The sequence below is a fragment of the Microtus oregoni genome, unplaced genomic scaffold (assembly GCF_018167655.1).
Source record: "Microtus oregoni isolate MIOR12 unplaced genomic scaffold, Mior012 000009F_ref0000495, whole genome shotgun sequence".
Taxonomy (NCBI): Eukaryota; Metazoa; Chordata; class Mammalia; order Rodentia; family Cricetidae; genus Microtus; species Microtus oregoni.
The window spans coordinates 54,863,229-54,881,527 of record NW_024543068.1 but is presented as its reverse complement, the minus strand read 5'-3'; the positions used below and the strand labels follow the sequence as shown (position 1 = coordinate 54,881,527).

The 18,299-nt window shown below is 44.2% G+C and overlaps 1 protein-coding gene across 1 annotated transcript in view; it reads right to left on the bottom strand.

Moving 5' to 3' along the window:
• The window catches only part of Hdac9 (histone deacetylase 9), a 463,183-nt gene that overhangs the window by 16,755 nt on the left and 428,129 nt on the right, over window positions 1-18,299 (bottom strand). Inside the window, exon 25 of the mRNA XM_041657935.1 lies at window positions 9,213-9,360. Coding sequence (XP_041513869.1) covers window positions 9,213-9,360 — 148 coding nt within the window. The remainder of the gene's footprint in view (window positions 1-9,212; window positions 9,361-18,299) is intronic.

Genomic DNA, 18,299 nt, shown 5'->3' with positions numbered 1-18,299 from the left:
GTTGCATAAAAAGATTTTAAATTCCTTGTAGAAAGAAACTGAAGGAGATATGAGAAGATGGATCTCCCAAGCTCACGAATCTTTAGGCTTAGCATAGTAAAAATGGCCACCCTACTGAAAGCAATCTACAGATTCAACACAGTCCCCACTAAAATCCCAACACAATGTTTCATAGACCTTGAAAGAACAGTACCCAACTTCATATGGAAAAACAAACAAACAAAAAAACCCAGGACAGCTAAAACAATCCTGTACAATAAAAGAACTCCTGGAGGTATCATCATCCCTGATTTCAAGCTCTATTACAGAGATATACTAATAAAACTGCAGAGTATTGGCATAAAACACCCAGGGATCAGTTGAATCAAATTGAGGACACAGACATATATCTACAGACTTATAGACAAGTGATTTTAGATAAAGAATCCATAAGTACACAATGAAAAAAGAAAGTATCTTCAACAAAGAGATCCACACCTGTCATCATGCACAAAACTCAAGTCCAAATGTAATACACTGGCACAGGGACAAATTCCTAAACACAACTAATAGTGCAGACACTAAGATCAACAAAAATGGGACTTCATGAATCTGAAAAGCGTCTGCAAGGAAGAGGACACCATAAACTGAACAAAGGAGCAGCCTACAGAATGGGAAGACATTTTCACTAACTCCACATATGACAGAGGACTAATCCCCAAAATATATAAAGAACTCAAGAAACTAGAGATCAACAAACCAAATAATGCAATTGAAAAAATGGAATACAGATCTCAACATAAAATTCTCAACAGAGAAATCTCAAAAGGCTGATAAACACCTTAGCCATCAGGGAAATGCAAATCAAAAGGACTCTGAGATTCCATCTTATATATACCTGTCAGAATGGCTAAGACCAAAAGCACAAGTGAGATTTCATGCTGGCAACAATGCGGAGAAAGGAGAACACTCCATTGCTGGTGGGAGTGCAAACTTGTTTAGCCACTTTGGAAATCAATATGGTGGTTTCTCAGAAAACTGGAAATTGGTCTTCCTCAAGACCCAGCTATACCACTCTTGGGTATATACCCAAAGGATGTTCTATCCTACCACAAGTTCTTGTTCTACTACATTAATAGTAGCTTACTTTATAATAACCAGAAACTAAATGTCCTTCACCCGAGGAATGGGTAAAGAAAGTGTATTTACATTTACACAGTGGTATAAAATAGATCATCATGAAATTTGTAGTCAAATGAATGAAACTAGAAAAATTTATCTGGAGTTAGGTAACCCAGACGCAGAAAGACAAACATGGTAGGTACTCACTCATAAGTGATAATGTGGTAGTTTGAGTACAGTTGGTGCAATTGGCCTCCATAAGCTCATAAGAAGTGACCCTATTAGGAGGGTCTTGGGGAGGAAATGTGTCACTGTGGGGCCAGACTTTGAGACTCTATCTGCTGCCTGTAGATCGAGATGTAGGACGCTCAGCAGAAGAACTCTCTTCTCCAGCACCATGTCTGCTGGCAGGCTTCCATGTTCCACCATGGTAGAACGATTTAAACCTCTGAAACTGTAAGCCAGACCCAATTAAATGTTTTCTTTCATAAGAGCTGCTTTGATCATGGTGTCTCTTCACAGAGACCCTAACTAAGATGGTGGATATTATCTGTAAAGTAAAGGATAATCATGCTACAATCCACAGACCTAGAGAGGCTAAGGAACAAGGAGAGCCCAAGAGGGAAGTGTACCAATCTCTCTGGCAAGAGTAAATAGAACTGATAATGCAGGTGGACTGGAGGCTGGCGGGGTCAGGAACACAAGGGATCAGATGAAGCATGGATGGAGGGAGAGCGTACAGGAAGAGGCAACTGGAATTGGGGAGCTTCTCAGGGCTGAGGCAGAAAAACTAGCGCAATGGAAATGCCCAGGAATCTATGAGGGTGATCCTAGCTAAGACTCCTAAAAATGGGGGACACAGCGTCTGAATCAGTCACCTCCTGTCACCACACAAGACTCCTAGTGGAGAGACTGGAACACCAAACCAGCCACAAAATCTTTGACCTCCAGTTTGTCCTGCTTGCAAGATCTGCTGGGGTATAGGTGGCACAGAAATAGGGAGAGTGGCCAATCAATGACTGGTCCTGCTTGAGAGCCATGCTACCAGAGGAGGCCATTCCAGACACCGCCTGGGGAGCCAGGAATCAGAGGCTAGATAGCTCAGACACCTAGGATAGCACCAAATATGACTGACAAAAAGTAGCCAAAGAAGTGATTGCTAACGATACTTCCTTATCCTCATAGACCTAAGCCTGGCATAATCATCATCAGAGCAGTTTTACCTAACAAATGATGGAAGCAGATGCAGAGATCCACAGCAAACATTAGGAGGAGCTCAGGGAATCCTGTGGAAGATGGTGAGCAAGGATTTCAGGAGCCAGAGGAGTCAAGGACGCCACAAGAAAAGCCCCAGAATTGACTATCTTGGGCTCATGAGGATTCACAGAGACTGAGCTGACAATCCGTGAACCTGTATGGCTCTCACCTAGGCCCTCTGTATACATATTATATGTTATGGTGTGTAAATTGGTGTTCTTATGGGACTCCTAGAAGTGGGGGTGGGTGCTTTCTCTGATTCTTTTGCCTGCTTTGGGGCCCTTATCCTCACGCTGGGTTTTCTTGTCCAACCTTAATATGAAGGGAGGAACCTAGTCTTACTCCAAATTGTTATGCCTTGTTTGTTTGATATCCCTGGAAGTTCTGCTCTTTTCTGAAGGGAAATGGAGGAAGAGAGGATCTGGAGTAGAGGGGAGGGGAGGGGGGCATAGAAGAGAGGAGGGAGGGAAAACAGTGGTCAGGTTGTAATATACGAGAGAATAAATAAACAATAAAATAAAATATATCCCCACACATACTGCAGAGGGAACCAAGAAAGAGAACAAGAAAGAAAACCACAAAGAGTTGTACATACTTGCAACTTATCTACTAAGGATGTGGGAGGTCCTTCTGTCCATGTGCAGCTTTCATTGGTTAATGAATAAAGAAACTGCCCTGGCCTGTTGATAGAGCAGAACATAGGTAGGCAGGGAAGATGGAACTGAATTCTGGGAGGAAAAAAGCAGAGTCATTGAGATGCCATGGATCTGCCGCTAGAGTAAGACATGCTGCCAAAACTTAGCTGGTAAGCCACTGCCATGTGGCGATACACAGATTAATAGAAATGGATTAAATTAAGATGTAAGAATTAACCAATAAGAAACTAGAGCTAATGGGCCAAGCAGTGATTTAATTAATACAGTTTTCTGCGTGGTTATTTCAGGGCTAAGCTAGCCACGCGGCCGGGACAAAAGCCCTCTCCTTGCAACAGTCTACCACACAAAACTCCTCAGTCCTGTGGAGGCTGGAGGAGTTCACACAGATTTTCTGTTTTAAAAGGTATGCGTGTGTGTGTGTGTGTGTGTGTGCGCGCGCGCGCGCGCGCCCATCGGTGTAAAGGTCAAGACAACTTGCTTGAGTCAGGTTTCTCAGTGTTGTGGGTGTGGAAGCCTCGTCAGGTGTAGCCACAGGGACTGCTGGTCCATCCTGCCGGCTTCTCACACATCTCCTGGCAGTGCCCATTACCCAGTCCTACCTCACTTCCCTAATTCCTTGTATTGCCTTTATCGTGAATTTTACAATACAGTGAAGCTCTACTCTCTTAGCTAGTACAAGTTATCATCTTTATCATCTAGATTACTCTACTGCTCTTAAAAAGCAATGAGGTAGAAAGTGGGACAGGGACTGACTTTGGGTGTGAGGAGAAAGGGAGACATCAGGTCATGGAGATACAATTTGCGTTCTGCAAGATAAAGTTCAGGAAATGGATGCAAGTCTATGTCTCCTCCGTTCACATAGCACACTCTCCTCCTTTCCTGCACAGCACACTTCAAAACCATTAACTTGGTAAATTTTACTTTCAACATAAAGAAATCAAAATCATAGCAGTTTTATTCATATTAGTCCAATACTGGAAGCAAGCCAAGCACCAATCCACAGGTAAGTGGATAAACAAATTAGGATACGTCAATATGCTTGGTCTAACGAGCAATTACACATGAGCGGACCACTGACTGTGAGAGATGTGGGCAGATGTCAAAAATACCATGCTTAGTGGAGTGAGAGAAGCCAGATTACCAACCAGTATGTAGCACACAATTCCACTGAAATGAAATTTAAGAATAAGCCGATGAATGGGTGGTGTAAAAAGGTGTTACGCCTCTGGTGGGACTGGTGTTGACTGGGAAAGCAAATCAGGACGTTGTGGAATGACAGACATGCTCCCCACCAGTCTCGCTGTGGGTGTGGCTTCCATCAGAGGGGTGCCAGCAAATAGCACCCACCATACAGGCAATTACCACAGGAAACATGTATTATAGTAAAAAACTAATTACGTCAGGTTGTTGTCGGAACCTAAAGCAGAGCTCATAGAGAAGGGAGGGTTACAGATGAAACGTGGACTTCGGAGAGGGTAAAATCACACAGAAGGTGGTCTCTGTGGAGATGGAGGGCACTGGGAACTTTCAGCAAAGTATGACAGGGTTTGTTCTTACAGCTGGCATTTTTTGTTTGTTTTTGTTTTTTGAGACAGAGTTCCTTTTCTCTGTGTAGTCCTGGCTATTCTGGAACTCACTCCATAGACGAGGCTGACCTCGAATTCAGAGATCCACCTGCCTCTGCCTTCTGAGTGCTGGGATTAAAAGCACGTGCTACCACTGCCTGGCTACAGTTTTGTTTTTTGAAACAAAAGATACTAAATTGTGTGGGAAAGAAAGGTGGGGGGTCTGAAAAAAATTGAGAAAAGGAACACGAATATAATAAGGTATATTATATGAAAAACATATTAGAAATGGGTTAATACTAGATGTAAGAGCTAGCTAGCAATTCACTTAAATGAGTGACCAAGCAGTGATTTAAAAAAAAAAAACAGTTTCCTGGTTGCTGAATAGAAAAAGGATCAGAAAAGAGGCTTGGGAATAAGGAAAGTACTAGAAATATTTGGCTGAGAGATTGAAGAAGGTTGAAGTATTGAAGTATTGGTTGTACATATGTAGAAAAAAAAATAAAACCCTGAGTTATTGCCTCTATCTTGAATGTCACTCATGCAGGCTTTTTACCACAGAATTCTTGCTTGATATCTGCCAGAAGGACTGCTTAAGAGTGTTTTTCTTCTGAATTACTCTTTTCTTTATTTATGAAATTACATATATACCTATATATAAAATAGTTGTATGCTTTTTGAGGTGGGTTAGCCAGCTACATAGTTTGTAATAAAGTCAATTAAGTGGTTACTACTAAGTGGTTATGCAGTGCTGATCTCCTGGTGTTTAACCAAGAATAGTAGAACACACAGATGTGGAGGTATTGTCTCTGTATTCTTGAAGTCACTGGATCACAAACAACTGATTAGGGGAAGAACAAGAAGAGCAAACGGAGGAGGAATAAACATGAAGGGAAGAGTCAGATCCCACGCTCCTGGGGGTTTCCTAGAAAACAGGTGTGCTCTTTAATCTGAGTCATCCGCCCTCTCCTAGAGCCGTCTCTTCCTTAAGCGGTGAGGATCAGAATGAGCAGGAAGAAGAGAGGGGACACTAAGCTCTTGATGCACCCCAGTCTCCTCAGAGTTCTATCTGATCCTGTTTCCTTTCAATAAATTAAATACTGTTTTATGAAGGATGTAGACTGGGCCCTGCAGGACCCACTGAATGGACCAGGTCAGATTTCACCCCTACTCTGAGTTTGTATTATATACTAAAAACACACAACGTAGACGTTCCAAGAGGACGGGGACGGAAGGACATGTGCACAGACCTTTCCTATTTCCACGAGGAAGCTTCTAGATGTGAGTCAGCTTTCTAGCCGATGCTTGGTTGACACTGGGAGAAAATGAAAGTGAGGTGCGTTTCAGAACATTTGCCCGCTTAGATCAACTGGTGCAGCGCAGAGAGACTCCAGAGAATGGCAGGACCCGCGCGGTGTCCATTGCTAGCAGCCACAGAGACGGACTCCCGTTGTCCAGGAAATCTGAACAATCGTATTTCTTTGTGTTTTAGATATGAACATGCATTGAGAAGGCCTATGCATTTCTATTAGTCGCCATATTCAGAAAAACAACACCAGTGTCCTTCTGCTCTGTGGATAAGCTGTTCAAAATGAAGGCTGAGATGTCAGCGAGTTCTCTGCTAATGGCACTTTATCTTCACAGGAAGACAGCTACTCCACAAACTCCGAGCCTCCGAAGCAAATATTCCCCCAGGCTTCAAAGATTATACAAAGGCTTGAAGCTACCTCTTTCATGAGAAAAGTTACCGAAAGTCGAAAATTAACTGATTAAGGACATAAGAGATGTACTCAGATAATCAAACACGATGCGCCCGTCTGTCGACAGCTCAGACTGATATGTGAACATTTAATTTTCACTTTCATTTCCAGCCGGGAAAGGAAAAGGCCTCAGCCAAGAAGTCTGGAGTGCCAATGTGCTCCTAATCCTTTGTAGCTGGCTGTCCTGAAGTCACTGGGGGCCGACTGACCTTCCTTTCTTCTAAGAGGAAATTGAAGCCTGTTACCAACTCTCCCAGAGTCCAAACACAGACGCACACCACTACACGCACACTCCAGATCTTACGGGCCTGCTTCCCTAGCAAACGACAGAGAAACAAACGCCACAACCTGCTTCTAACAATCTGCTGCATATACCAAGCCTACACTCTTGTTTTTTTTTTATTCCCTCACGTGGGCATGCTCTGGGATTTGTTTCCCACTTTCTGCCGATCCACCCATCATTCCCTTCCCATTTAAGTCTTTTGTCACTGAAAAATGACACATGATTGCTGTGTATTTGGGAATGTTCCACAGCATGAGCTCCCACTGGCCCGTCTTTCCTCAGTACTGTGTCCTACAAGGCCCATAAGTGTGGTCATAAAGATGAAATGGCTCTCACCCCTCCCCCATTCAAGAAAATGAACAGAAAACACTTAAAATGGTTCTTAGCCAGGAGCATTTTATCCCTTATTCACTAGTGGTAAATGAGTCAGATATGAGTTGCCAAGAAAAGGGCTGCCTTACCCAGAATCCGAGTACAAAGTGAGTCATCTCCCTCCAAACACCAATATATCCTCCAAAATAACTGGCAAGAATTTCCTATAAAAAGAATTTGCCTTTGCTCTTTCCATCCATTTAACTCTCTGATTTTTTTCTATTTTTTCAATTTCCTGTGTGATTACAATATTGCATTCACAACAAAGGCCCAGGGGCCTTCCCTTTCTTTTTGCCTGCTGAGCAGGGGGATGATTCTGATTGCAAACCTTGGGTCAATCTCCCGTGTTCTCTCCACCCCCTCCCCGCCCCCACCCATGTCTCCATTATCCCGTTCAAGAAGTCATACACAGTTTAACTGAAACACAGGATCTGGTTCCAGGAGAATTGTTTTCTGTCCCTTTGTTGAGGGAAATAAAAAAACACAGAAGATAGTTCAAGTCAAACCATTCTTTTCTCTCGATAATAAAATAATCACAGTTGGTATAATCTGTCTGAAAAGGATAAACAGACAAGAAACCTGGCTTCCGCTCTGCCTTTATGTTCACCAGGACTCAGCATTCATGTGCCCTACGTGTCCTCAGTGGAAGGGCAGAGTCACGGGGAACCGAAACCGGGTTCATTCTTACAGATTCTCAGGAGCCAAGCACAAGATTTACCACAGAATGCATAGATGTGCTTGCAGAGGTAGCGCCTGCCAAAGCCCCGAGATTTTTTATATTTCTTGGGGTTCACAACATCTCATGTTATTGTTAATCATTGGAAGTGCTGCAATTTCACGGCCAGAGTTACTTAGAATTAACTTCGCCCAGCGTGGAATTCACCGCACTTTGCTGTGTTAAATGTATTCTGAAGAAAAGCCTTGCTCTTTTCGATCCCACACTAACAGATGTTAGCTTCCTTGGTTTTACAGCCCTCAGATGACAACTAACTGGTTTTGGCCTTGGGAATCACTGCAACACCTCTGGATTATGAACCTGGTTCAGTTCTGAGCTGGGGACAGCGGCGGGGGGGGGGGCTAGTTCACATAATATCAAAGATGTAAAACACGTTTCCCCCTCTCTCCAGGTACTGCAGGGAAATGCCTTCTACTTCAGCATCACACAAGGGATCTCCCCATTGGTAATCTTCTCCTCAGCTGGTTACAGCAAGAGAAAACATAGGCAGAAAGATTAAATCTCTTGTTCAGTATATCAACTGTTTGGACGCAAAAAAGATGTTAAATCCATTCAACTGGGAGTATCCAGCTAAGGCAAGAAAGCCAGAACGGCTCACATTCATGTGTTTGGGAGGTGGCAGGCTCTGATGTTACTGATGCAGGGGAGCTGGAGCTCCTTCTCATAAGCAAGCCCCAGAGTGATGCCTGACATAAGCCCAGAGACAAGATGTGACCTTGCAGCCAGCTGTGGAAAGCACCAGTCTGGCTGGTCACAGTGGACTGTAAAGAAATATTGAGGGTAGCATCCTCGTCAGGATGAGGGAATGGGCAGGACAATGTGCAAGCTGAGAATGGTTCCTTAAAGAGTAAGAAGGCAAGCCTGCTCCCCACCCCAGTCTGGGCACATATGAAGACAGATTGAGAAATTCTCCTCATGGAATATAGAATAGAGTCAGCCTCATTTCTCCTAGACTTCACACACACTCCTGTCTCCTTGGCAAGCACCTTCCATCTTTACACACATAGACCCAAGGAGACCCATGTATGTATACAATCCCTGGCCTCTGACCAGCATCCCACACAGCTTCACCTTCCTGTGTTCCATTTCTTATATTAAAAATTACGAATGATGAGAAGAAGAAAGAACGTCTGGGAAAACAGAGATAAGGAGGGGAAGACATGAAGTCCCCAAGCAGTCCCTTCCAGGGTGACCTGCACTAAATTGCCCAGCGAGGAGTGGTTTTTCTCACCATCTATCTCACGCTCTCTTTCTCTGTGAGTTGTGTGCTCCAACTCTGTTTTTCCCAGGAAGAATGAAATAGTTGAGTTCTTCACAGCCTAGAGTATATACTCTGCCATCTGTGGCTTTGGAGAAAACACCTGGAGAAAGTAGAAGATGTAGGCGAAGAAGAAGCAGGAAGAAAGTTCCAGAATGCCAGCAATGAGTCTGGACATTCCTGGCCACATGATCCCCCCCCCCCCCCCCATGCTGGGTCCATACCTGCCATCTTCCTGAGCGAATGGCTGTTCCACATCGACCGTCAGAGAGGCCAGTGCAGACACGGTCTCCGACTCCTCTTGCAGCTGAGAACCAGGCAAAGCACAACCCCTTGCAACAGCCACCATCTTGATCGACTTCCAGTACTTGCCTAGAAAAAAATCCACATGTTTTGCAGGAATTTTAGATCAATAAGTAATCACAGTATGAATACAGGTTCAAGTCTTTTTGCTATGCAGTTGTAATTTGGTTTCTGAACTGCCGTAATTAAGTCCTTTTGGGGGGAAGCTAAGGATGCCAAGTTGTGAAGTACTCATGGTCCCAAGCCAAGATCTCAGCCTTGCTTGGAAAGCAATAAAGCAAGGAGTAATCTACGGTCTAATAGACTTGCTCACAGACTGACAGATGTCCCTACAACTAAATAAGCAAACTCTAAGCATCATGCCCTTTTCGAAACCCTCAAGAGACCCGGGAGTTAGAAGTCTCCTGGAGAAAAATGAATGAAACAGCAATCTTAAAAGTCACTACTTGAACCATTACCTTGCTTTTTTAAAAAAAATGAAGTTGGAACACCAAAGGAAAAGAAAACCCAGAGATGCCAGCATGAATTGAATGGCACCTTTGCCAGAACAATCAGGTTTGTTAGTCCTGGATGTTCTTTCGTTCTCCACCTCAGGGTGTGTATTAGAGCAATAATTGATTTAAAACTTTAATATATACGCTGGCTGATGTTGGAATTCGTCCATATGCCATATTGATCTTTCTTCTTTTCTCTCTCTCTTCCTTTCTCTTTTTCTCTTCCTTTTTTCTTTTTTGGCACAGAAGAAGAAATGGAGGGAAGTGGGTCATTTCTTTTAGAAGTTCCAGTGGACAAATGTTCCAGGGCAGAGGCAAAGGCACACAGTCACTAAGACTCATTTTATTTTATTTTATTTTTTGATATTTTTTGTTGTTAAGGGTTGAGTGGTCTCAAACACTCAGTCAAAACTGTCCACTTTCAAACTCTGTGCACTGACCAAAAAGAAAGGAACTTGGCATGCCAAGGGTTTACTTATTTTAAAACAAGAAGGTATTGTTTGAGAGCAGAAGATAGAGCCATACTGAACTGTAAAGTAAGATCACAGCCCTGGGTCCGGTTCTGCTTTCAGCCATTTTTACCTTGTGTGTAAGTCTTACTGGGATCTTGTCCTTCCCAGTTCTAATTTATGAAAGGGGGATCAGTCTCCATCCACTCTCTGCATCAACACGACCTTCAGATGTAGGTGCCCACTACTGCTACCCTTACAGTTATCACAATTCTGGCCATAGTCTAGGAACCCAAACCTTTCAAATCTTTCTTACCAAATAAGTTCAACAATGGACTCACAAGCTTTTTTTTTTTTTTTTTTTTGAAAATAATGCTGCACCAGATTTTCTTAACCCCACTAAAGAAAGGGATGACCCTGTTGAGGAGTTCTGTTAGCTGGTGACATCAGTCCTGCAAGGTAAAAACCTCAGAGCTCTCAGGAGTAGAGAAATAGCAGAGCTACCTATGGTGATGGCGACATTAGGGTAAGTTAAGAGGGGAAAAATGGTACTTGAGAAACAAGCAGAAGGCGACTGAACTAAAATGGAAGGAGGCACAATGCCAAGTGTTCGTGGCAGAGGAAGCAAGATGTTGCAGGGATCTGATCACTCTGTGGCTTATTGAGGACCATCAGCTGGTAGGCACAAGAATGACAGAGGGTGAGGTGAGTGAGGCGGTTTGGTAGGCAGGGACTAGCTGGCACGTAGTCTTGAACCTGAGACAGAGAACTCAGTTTTCTTTTTAAAAAGGTTGCTCTGGAGAAACGAAGAAGGGCAGATAGAAGGCTGGTAAGAGTGGAAACAGGAAGATCAGTTTCATATCTCATCAACCTAGAGGTAGAAAGGCAATGAGGTTTAGGGTGTAAGACTGAGGAGACACAGGCAAGGGGCTTAGGACAGGGTATGTCTGAGCACATTCTTCAGCATCCCTCTAGCTTTCAACTGTGAACGTTATCCCTGATGGACAGATCCGCTCTAAGTCTTAAACTTTTCTATATAACAGTGTCATTATTGTCTGACCCAAGTCAGGAAATACATAGGCCCCCACCAACTAGACAGATCTGCATGGGGCCTCAGGAGCTATCACTACTGAGCCTTGTTTTGGTACTCGATATCCAGGAAGCTAGTGCCACACACTCCCTTGCAGATGATCTGGCGTATCTACAGCCTCAAGAAGAGCGTTCTTGGCCATAAAGGAAAGAGACGTATTTACATCCACTAGACGATGAGGAAAGACAACACAAATTATCGGTAGCAGCCGTTGAGAACCACTGACAATGGCGGCCCTTCCAATGTTACTACATGTATGTGAGTAGCAGAAAAGCCGTAAATCGGTGAAGCTTTTTAAAATATATTTTAGCATGTATAAAATATACTGCAAAGTTAAGATTAAAGTTTGACTTTATACATGACTTACTGATTTAAGCAAAGTCTATCAAAACAAAGGAATAGTCAACACTAGTAATACACAGATAGGCCACTATCTGTCTTCATAAAGGAGAAAACTTTAACTGGAGGCAGGTACAACCCAGACGGTGAACTATAGAGTCAGCTCAAACCCTGTAATTTATGGAATATTTTCACATGATGTGTGGATTTTTTTCTTTTCCGAAACAGATGTGCAAAAAAAAAATCATATCTAATGGCTTGGGAGTAGTAACATCATTAGCACACACGAGAAATGATCCAAGATTTGCTATTGGAGTTTTCAGGGACTGCTGTTCATAAAGTAAAATATCAGTAGCCTGCCACTCTTGGGTGCTCGCTCCTACGGCAATAAAACTGGCGGAGGAGACGGGTTTTCAGCTCAAACTGGGCGAACACTGTCCACTTCTGTCATGTTCTTTATCCTCATCCATTTCTCCCACCATGTAAATCTTCCCACTTTTCAGCACGCTTTAAAGGAAAAGAACAACTTAGCATTCACCATTCTGCAGTTTTGTTTTTCCTGGCCAGGGAAAGTGAAGAACGAATCGACAATAAAAGCACAAAGTGGATGGTGGAATGCAGCCAGGCCAGAGCGGGCGGGCACGAAGTGTGGACAGTGTGATTGGGTTAGAGCGGGCGTGAGTGTGGACAGTGTGGGTGTGAGTGTGGACAGTGTGCTCAGGTCAGAGCAGGCGCGAAGTGTGAACAGTGTGCTCGGGTCAGAGCGGGCGTGAGTGTGGACAGTGTGCTCGGGTCAGAGCGGGCGCGAAGTGTGGACAGTGTGATTGGGTCAGAGCGGGCAGGCGCGAAGTGTGGACAGTGTGGACAGTGTGCTCGGGTCAGAGCGGGCGCCAGGGGGGCGCCTGGCAGGGACTGTCTGCTGGAGGAATGACCATGGGAATAAATAGGTAGCTTTGACATAAGGAGATTTGTGATGGAAATAATTCACTGACCTTGGAGCTTCTCATCCTCGAGCCCCAAGGTCACTTTGAGACTCCTGGGCCTGCCAAAGATCTCCCTTCCCCATCTCGTTAGGAACCTTGGAGTACTCATACTGAGATTTGTAGGTTTCACCTTTTTGCCGTTCGATGAGACCCTTCACCTTTCCACAGCATGCTCTCCTAGGTGGAAGGCTGCCTCTGACTCCAACCACAGCGACACTTGGGGTTTGTGATAGGCCCAGATCCTAACTTCGCCGTAACTTAATATTTGTTAGAATCTGCTCATAGCTAAATGGAGAATTTTATGAGGACCCAAAATATTGCATAGGTATAAAAATAAAGATACTCTTAAAATTTGACGTATGAATTGAGTGGCCAGTTAGTGTTTTCCCACAAACTGGTACAAGTTTGCCTCCTACATGTGCACTCCAGCATGGTATGTATACGGGCTGACGCAGTCCAGCATGGTATGTGTACGGGCTGACACAGTCCAGCGTGGTATGTGTACGGGCTGACGCAGTCCAGCGTGGTATGTGTACGGGCTGACGCAGTCCAGCATGGTATGTGTATGGGCTGACGCAGTCCAGCGTGGTATGTGTACGGGCTGACGCAGTCCAGCATGGTATGTGTACGGGCTGATGCGGTCCTGCATCCATCCGTCTTGGGCAGGGGCAGGGTTGCCAGTACTGGTTTATCATTCACTTTTCATCCTTCCCGCACATCTGCTAAGATGATAACGGATGGTCATCTGTGGTCCAGGCTCCTCTTAATTCCTTTCTCATTCTTTATTTCTGAGTTTGTCTTTTGAAAAAAAGGAAAAGGAAAACCCGGGCAAGAGCTGGGTTATCATTTCACTGAAGTTTTATGCAGATCTGAGAGTGGATGGCCATTCTTCACCCTTTGCTGTTATGGTACCCTTCATATTTAACCCTAAAATGAATCTCTTGTCTTGCTTCTGCTGACCTTCCCTAGTGGTACGTGTCCCTACAGTTTGGATTTTATTCATTTCTCTAAACAGGTTATTTGTTAATTTTTTTATTACGTTCATATTTTGTTGAACCCAATGTTCCTAGGCACTGAAGACTTGAGTTAGGGATACTTGCCTCCTGAAAGAAAGTTCACTGGCATCTTTCAGAACCTGAGTTAAATAACAAACAACTTCTCTAAGACCTCCCAAGCTCTGACTGTTGACAGATGCTACACGTGTGTGCGCACGCCAGGCTCCGTCGTGAGCGTATACACCTTCCTCGTCACGTAGGTGCCACTGCCCCCTGCTCTTTAGGACGCTTCAGCTTAGTTTTCTCCTCTCTCTGTTGTTTCCCCACATCTTAGTGACTTCAGTAATATATTAAAGTTTATTCTTTCGTACATATACTAAATATCTTTGTTTTTAGGTGGGGCCTGTTGAAGCTTCTGTCCAGTTATAGCTGAAAGAGGAAGTTTGTGGGATTCTAATTTTACTTAGAAAATAGGGTGGAGACAGAGACACCTAGATTAAAAAAAATGGACTTTGATATCACAGTCCTACAGAGGAGCAAAATCTTAGGTTTTTGTTGTTGTTGTTTGTTTCCTATTGAGAAGACCTTCAGCAACATACCTGGCCTTGCGAGGTCTCAAGTGGTCATGAATGGTTCACATTGCAGAGGTGTGTGGGGACCAGACATAGCGTACGGAGATACAGAGCAAGTGCTCTTCCCCTTAAATCCAGCCTTCTCCTCTGTTCTGCCTTAGCTAATGGGGTCCTGCTTGGTGACGTCTTAGGAGATGCTCTCCTCCCCAGAGCACTCCCATTGGCAAAGAAGTTTCCGGCTCAGATGCATGCTTTACTTTCTTTGTTCTTTGGGTTTTCATTAGCTTGGATTGGTTAATCGTGTGAAAGAAAACTTTTCCAACTGCAGATGCAGTGGGGAAAAAGCAAATCACCAAACCAAGTTAAATCTCTAAGCAGATGGAAGGATTTTTGATTTTATTTAGGTGCATTTTAGAGCCGGGGCTCCTCCATGCGAGAGTCGGAGTCTTAGTGCTTCAAGAGAATGGCTAATTAGAAATTCTGAATGGGCTTTGAATGTGTCATCTGCACACATCTTAGTGCTTCAAGAGAATGGCTAATTAGAAATTCCGAATGGGCTTTGAATGTGTCATTTGCACACATCTGAGGTGCAAGCGCGGGGGGGGGGGGGGGGGGGGGAGGGGGGGGGGAGGGGGGGCGGGGTTAATAGTGGGAGAATGCCTGAAGCTCTGCCTGGCCCGGGCCTGGAACATCAAGGCCTCTGTCTACAGCCAAGGGCTCTATGACAAATCACAGCTCACACCTGACAACAGGGCAGGGACTTGAAATTCTGCCAGCCCTTGCATTTTTTCCTGATTAGAGTTGTTCTACAAGTTTACAAGGGGCTCTAGAGCAGACTCAGAGCTCTGTGGCTCCTTGGAATTTGGCACAGGGCTTCCAGACCTGACTACGGCTCAACCTCAATTAGTCTGGACAACTAAAATTCCAGTTTCTAAGTCAAATTGATTTTCCCCCTTAAGTATGTTACCTTCAAAACAGACGGGAAAATGGGGGAGAGACACAGAGACAGTGGAAGTGAGTTTACCCGTGAGCTGTCAAGACCACAGTGGCTGGGAGGGAGGACGCTGGAGCAGATGCGTTTCTGTGCTTGCTTCTCCCTGCTTGTTAGCTGTGTGGCAAGTCACCTGGTGTGCCTCAGCTTCCCTAAAGTGGCAATGAGGATAGCGAACTCACTTTATTGAGTTGTTGAGAAAAGTTGAAACCGTTAGTTGGTCTTAGTAGGAGTCTCAGGTAGCACATGGCAGATAATACTTCCTTATGAACTGGTGTTTGAACACTGGCTAACAGCTCACAGCATTTGTCTTGTATAGATCATTTCATTCAGTGGCCCTTTGCAACTTCCTTGTAGAACATGGATGCTGAGAACAAAGCTCATGTTTCTCCAACACTCAAGACTCTCGGCAAAGCTTGTTCTGAAACTTTCTTCTTTCTTTCCAATTCCCTTTTCCTTTACTGCCTTCAATTTCATGAGGTAAATATTGCTGTTTTCCCATTTTCAAAATCAGAAAACCTAAAAATTGTTTGTCTTCTCCACGCCAACTAACGACCTTATGCTAATTCTGTTTTGAAACTGAAGCAGCCCATAATCCTTGCATATCTCCTGATCCTGGTATAGGTACAATAATCTTGTAAGATTTATTTTTATTATTTTATGTGTAGGTGTGTGCGTGTGTGTGTGTGTGTGTGTGTGTGTGTGTGCACAGATGAGCAAGGAGCCCAGACATATGGGATCCCCTGAAGTTACAGATGGTTTTGAGCTACCTGACACAGGTCCTGAAAACCAAAGACAGGTCCTCTGGAAGATCAGCTCATGCTCTTGACTCCTGAGCCACCTGTCTACTGATCCTTCCAATGAAGGCCGGATGATGCCTCATTCTTGCTTGAAACCAAGCTATTCATTCTGGAAGTAAGTAGTCCCTTTCCAACATTCTACCCTCTTACTCTTCTCCCCAGATCTCAGCAGGATGGAAAGAAGGAGAGAGCAAAAGAAAGACCAGCCAAACAAAAGAGTATGGGACAAAGACTCCGAGGGAAATTTGAGTTTGTGTAGGCGGGTGGGTGTGTCGTCAGGTCAACTACAAGGTAATTTGCTGAGGGCACGTGGAAATGCAGAGAAAATGGAAATTTAGCTGCACGCATGGGCCTTGAGGTAAAATATTAAGCAGTTTCTCTCACATCAAGAGATATATGCAGACAAATCGCTCCACCAACTAAGAACGGCCATGCACCACCACCCACGGAATCAAGAAAGAGCTATCGATCTGTCAATCCTGTCCGTGTCCGGGCCGGGTGAGGTTTCCCGTGTTGAGTCAAATTAAGCCGCAGGCTCCACTCCTGGTAGTGCCCTTCTGTCAATTCCTTTACGTTTCAGCTTTGCAACCATACTAGATGCCCTTCAATGGAAGAATGGATGAAGAAAGTATGGAATGTATACATATTAGAGTACTACTCAGCAGTAAACAACAAGGACTGCTTGAATTTTGCATACAAATGGATGAAAATAGAAAACACTATCCTGAGTGAGGTAAGCCAGACCCAAAAAGAGGAACATGGGATGTACTCACTCATATTTGGTTTCTAGCCATAAACAAAGGACATTGAGCCTATAATTAATGATCCTAGAGAAGCTAAATAAGGAGAACCCAAAGAAAAACATATAGGCATCATCCTGAATATTAACCTTCATCAGGCAATGAAAGGAGACAGAGACAGACCCACTTTGGAGCACCAGATAGAAATCTCAAGGTCCAAATCAGGAGCAGAAGGAGAGAGAGTACGAGCATGGAACTCAGGATTGCGAGGGGTGCACCCACACACTGCGACAAAGGGGATGTACTATCGGGAACTCATCAAGGCCATCTGACCTGGGTCTGAAAAAACCTGGGATAAAACCGAACTCGCTGAACATAGCGGACAATGAGGACTACTGAGAACTCAAGAACAATGGCAGTGGGTTGTTGATCCTACTTCACGTACTGGCTTTGTGGGAGCCTAGGCAGTTTGGATGCTCACCTTACTAGACCTGGATGGAGGTGGGTGGTCCTGGGACTTCCCACAGGGCAGGGAACCCTGATAGCTCTATGGGCTGACAAGGGAGGGGAATTTGATTGGGGGAGGGGGAGGGAAATGGGAGGCAGTGGCGGGGAAGAGACAGAAATATTTAATAAATAAATAAACGGAAAAAAAGAGATATATGCAAATTCCTATTAGAAGAGGAACCATCTGGATTTCCCCCTGGTCTGTCTGATGGAAATGCTTTCTCTCTGGTGGTAGAGGAAGCATGGTTTTGGAGGAATGGGGGAGGGTAGCTGGATGGGCATTGCACTTGAGTGAAGACAGTGGCTGCTACCTTTATTGCCAGTCTCATCTTAGCTTCAATGGCCATTTTCAGTTATTACTCTCATATCTTCTGCGCTAAAAGACCTGGACAGTGCATGTTCTGACCATCCATTCTCGTGCAGGATCATCAGTGTTTATCTTGCTTTGAAAACTACTTGATTCCTATAGGAAATAGTGTATGAATAAAATCACTCAAAATAGCCTTCCTTCATCTTTGTTTAATTATTAACGTCAGTGTTTTCTTCTAAGGATACTTTTCAGAGCTAGAGGTTGACCCAGGATGAGAAGGAAAACAGGAAAAAGAGAAGCAGTGGGAGCGGTGAATGGTAGGAGCCCTTCACTCAATAGCACACGTGCCACGGAGACAGCAATTGTAGCTAGGAGGAGCAGGTGTCAAAGTCTGTTTTCATTCTGATTTTCCTAATGTGGAAGACTGCACTTGAGATTTGTTTTCCACGCGGGGCTCAAGTCCATTGTATATCATTCTCCTGTATACAAGAAAACCATCTCCTTTTCAAATTGGCTTAAAAGTTGGGTCTACGCAGAGAACTGTATACATGCTTGTTGTCCCTGAACAATGCTCTACAAGTGTGCTTTAAAAACAATAGTAGCATCTTAGTTACTCTTCTGTTGTCGTGATAAGACACCATGGCTGAGGCAACTCACAGAAAAAAGAGTTTATTTGGGGCTATGGTTTTAAAGGGTGAGTCCATGAGCATCACGACAAAGACCATGACAGCAGGCAGG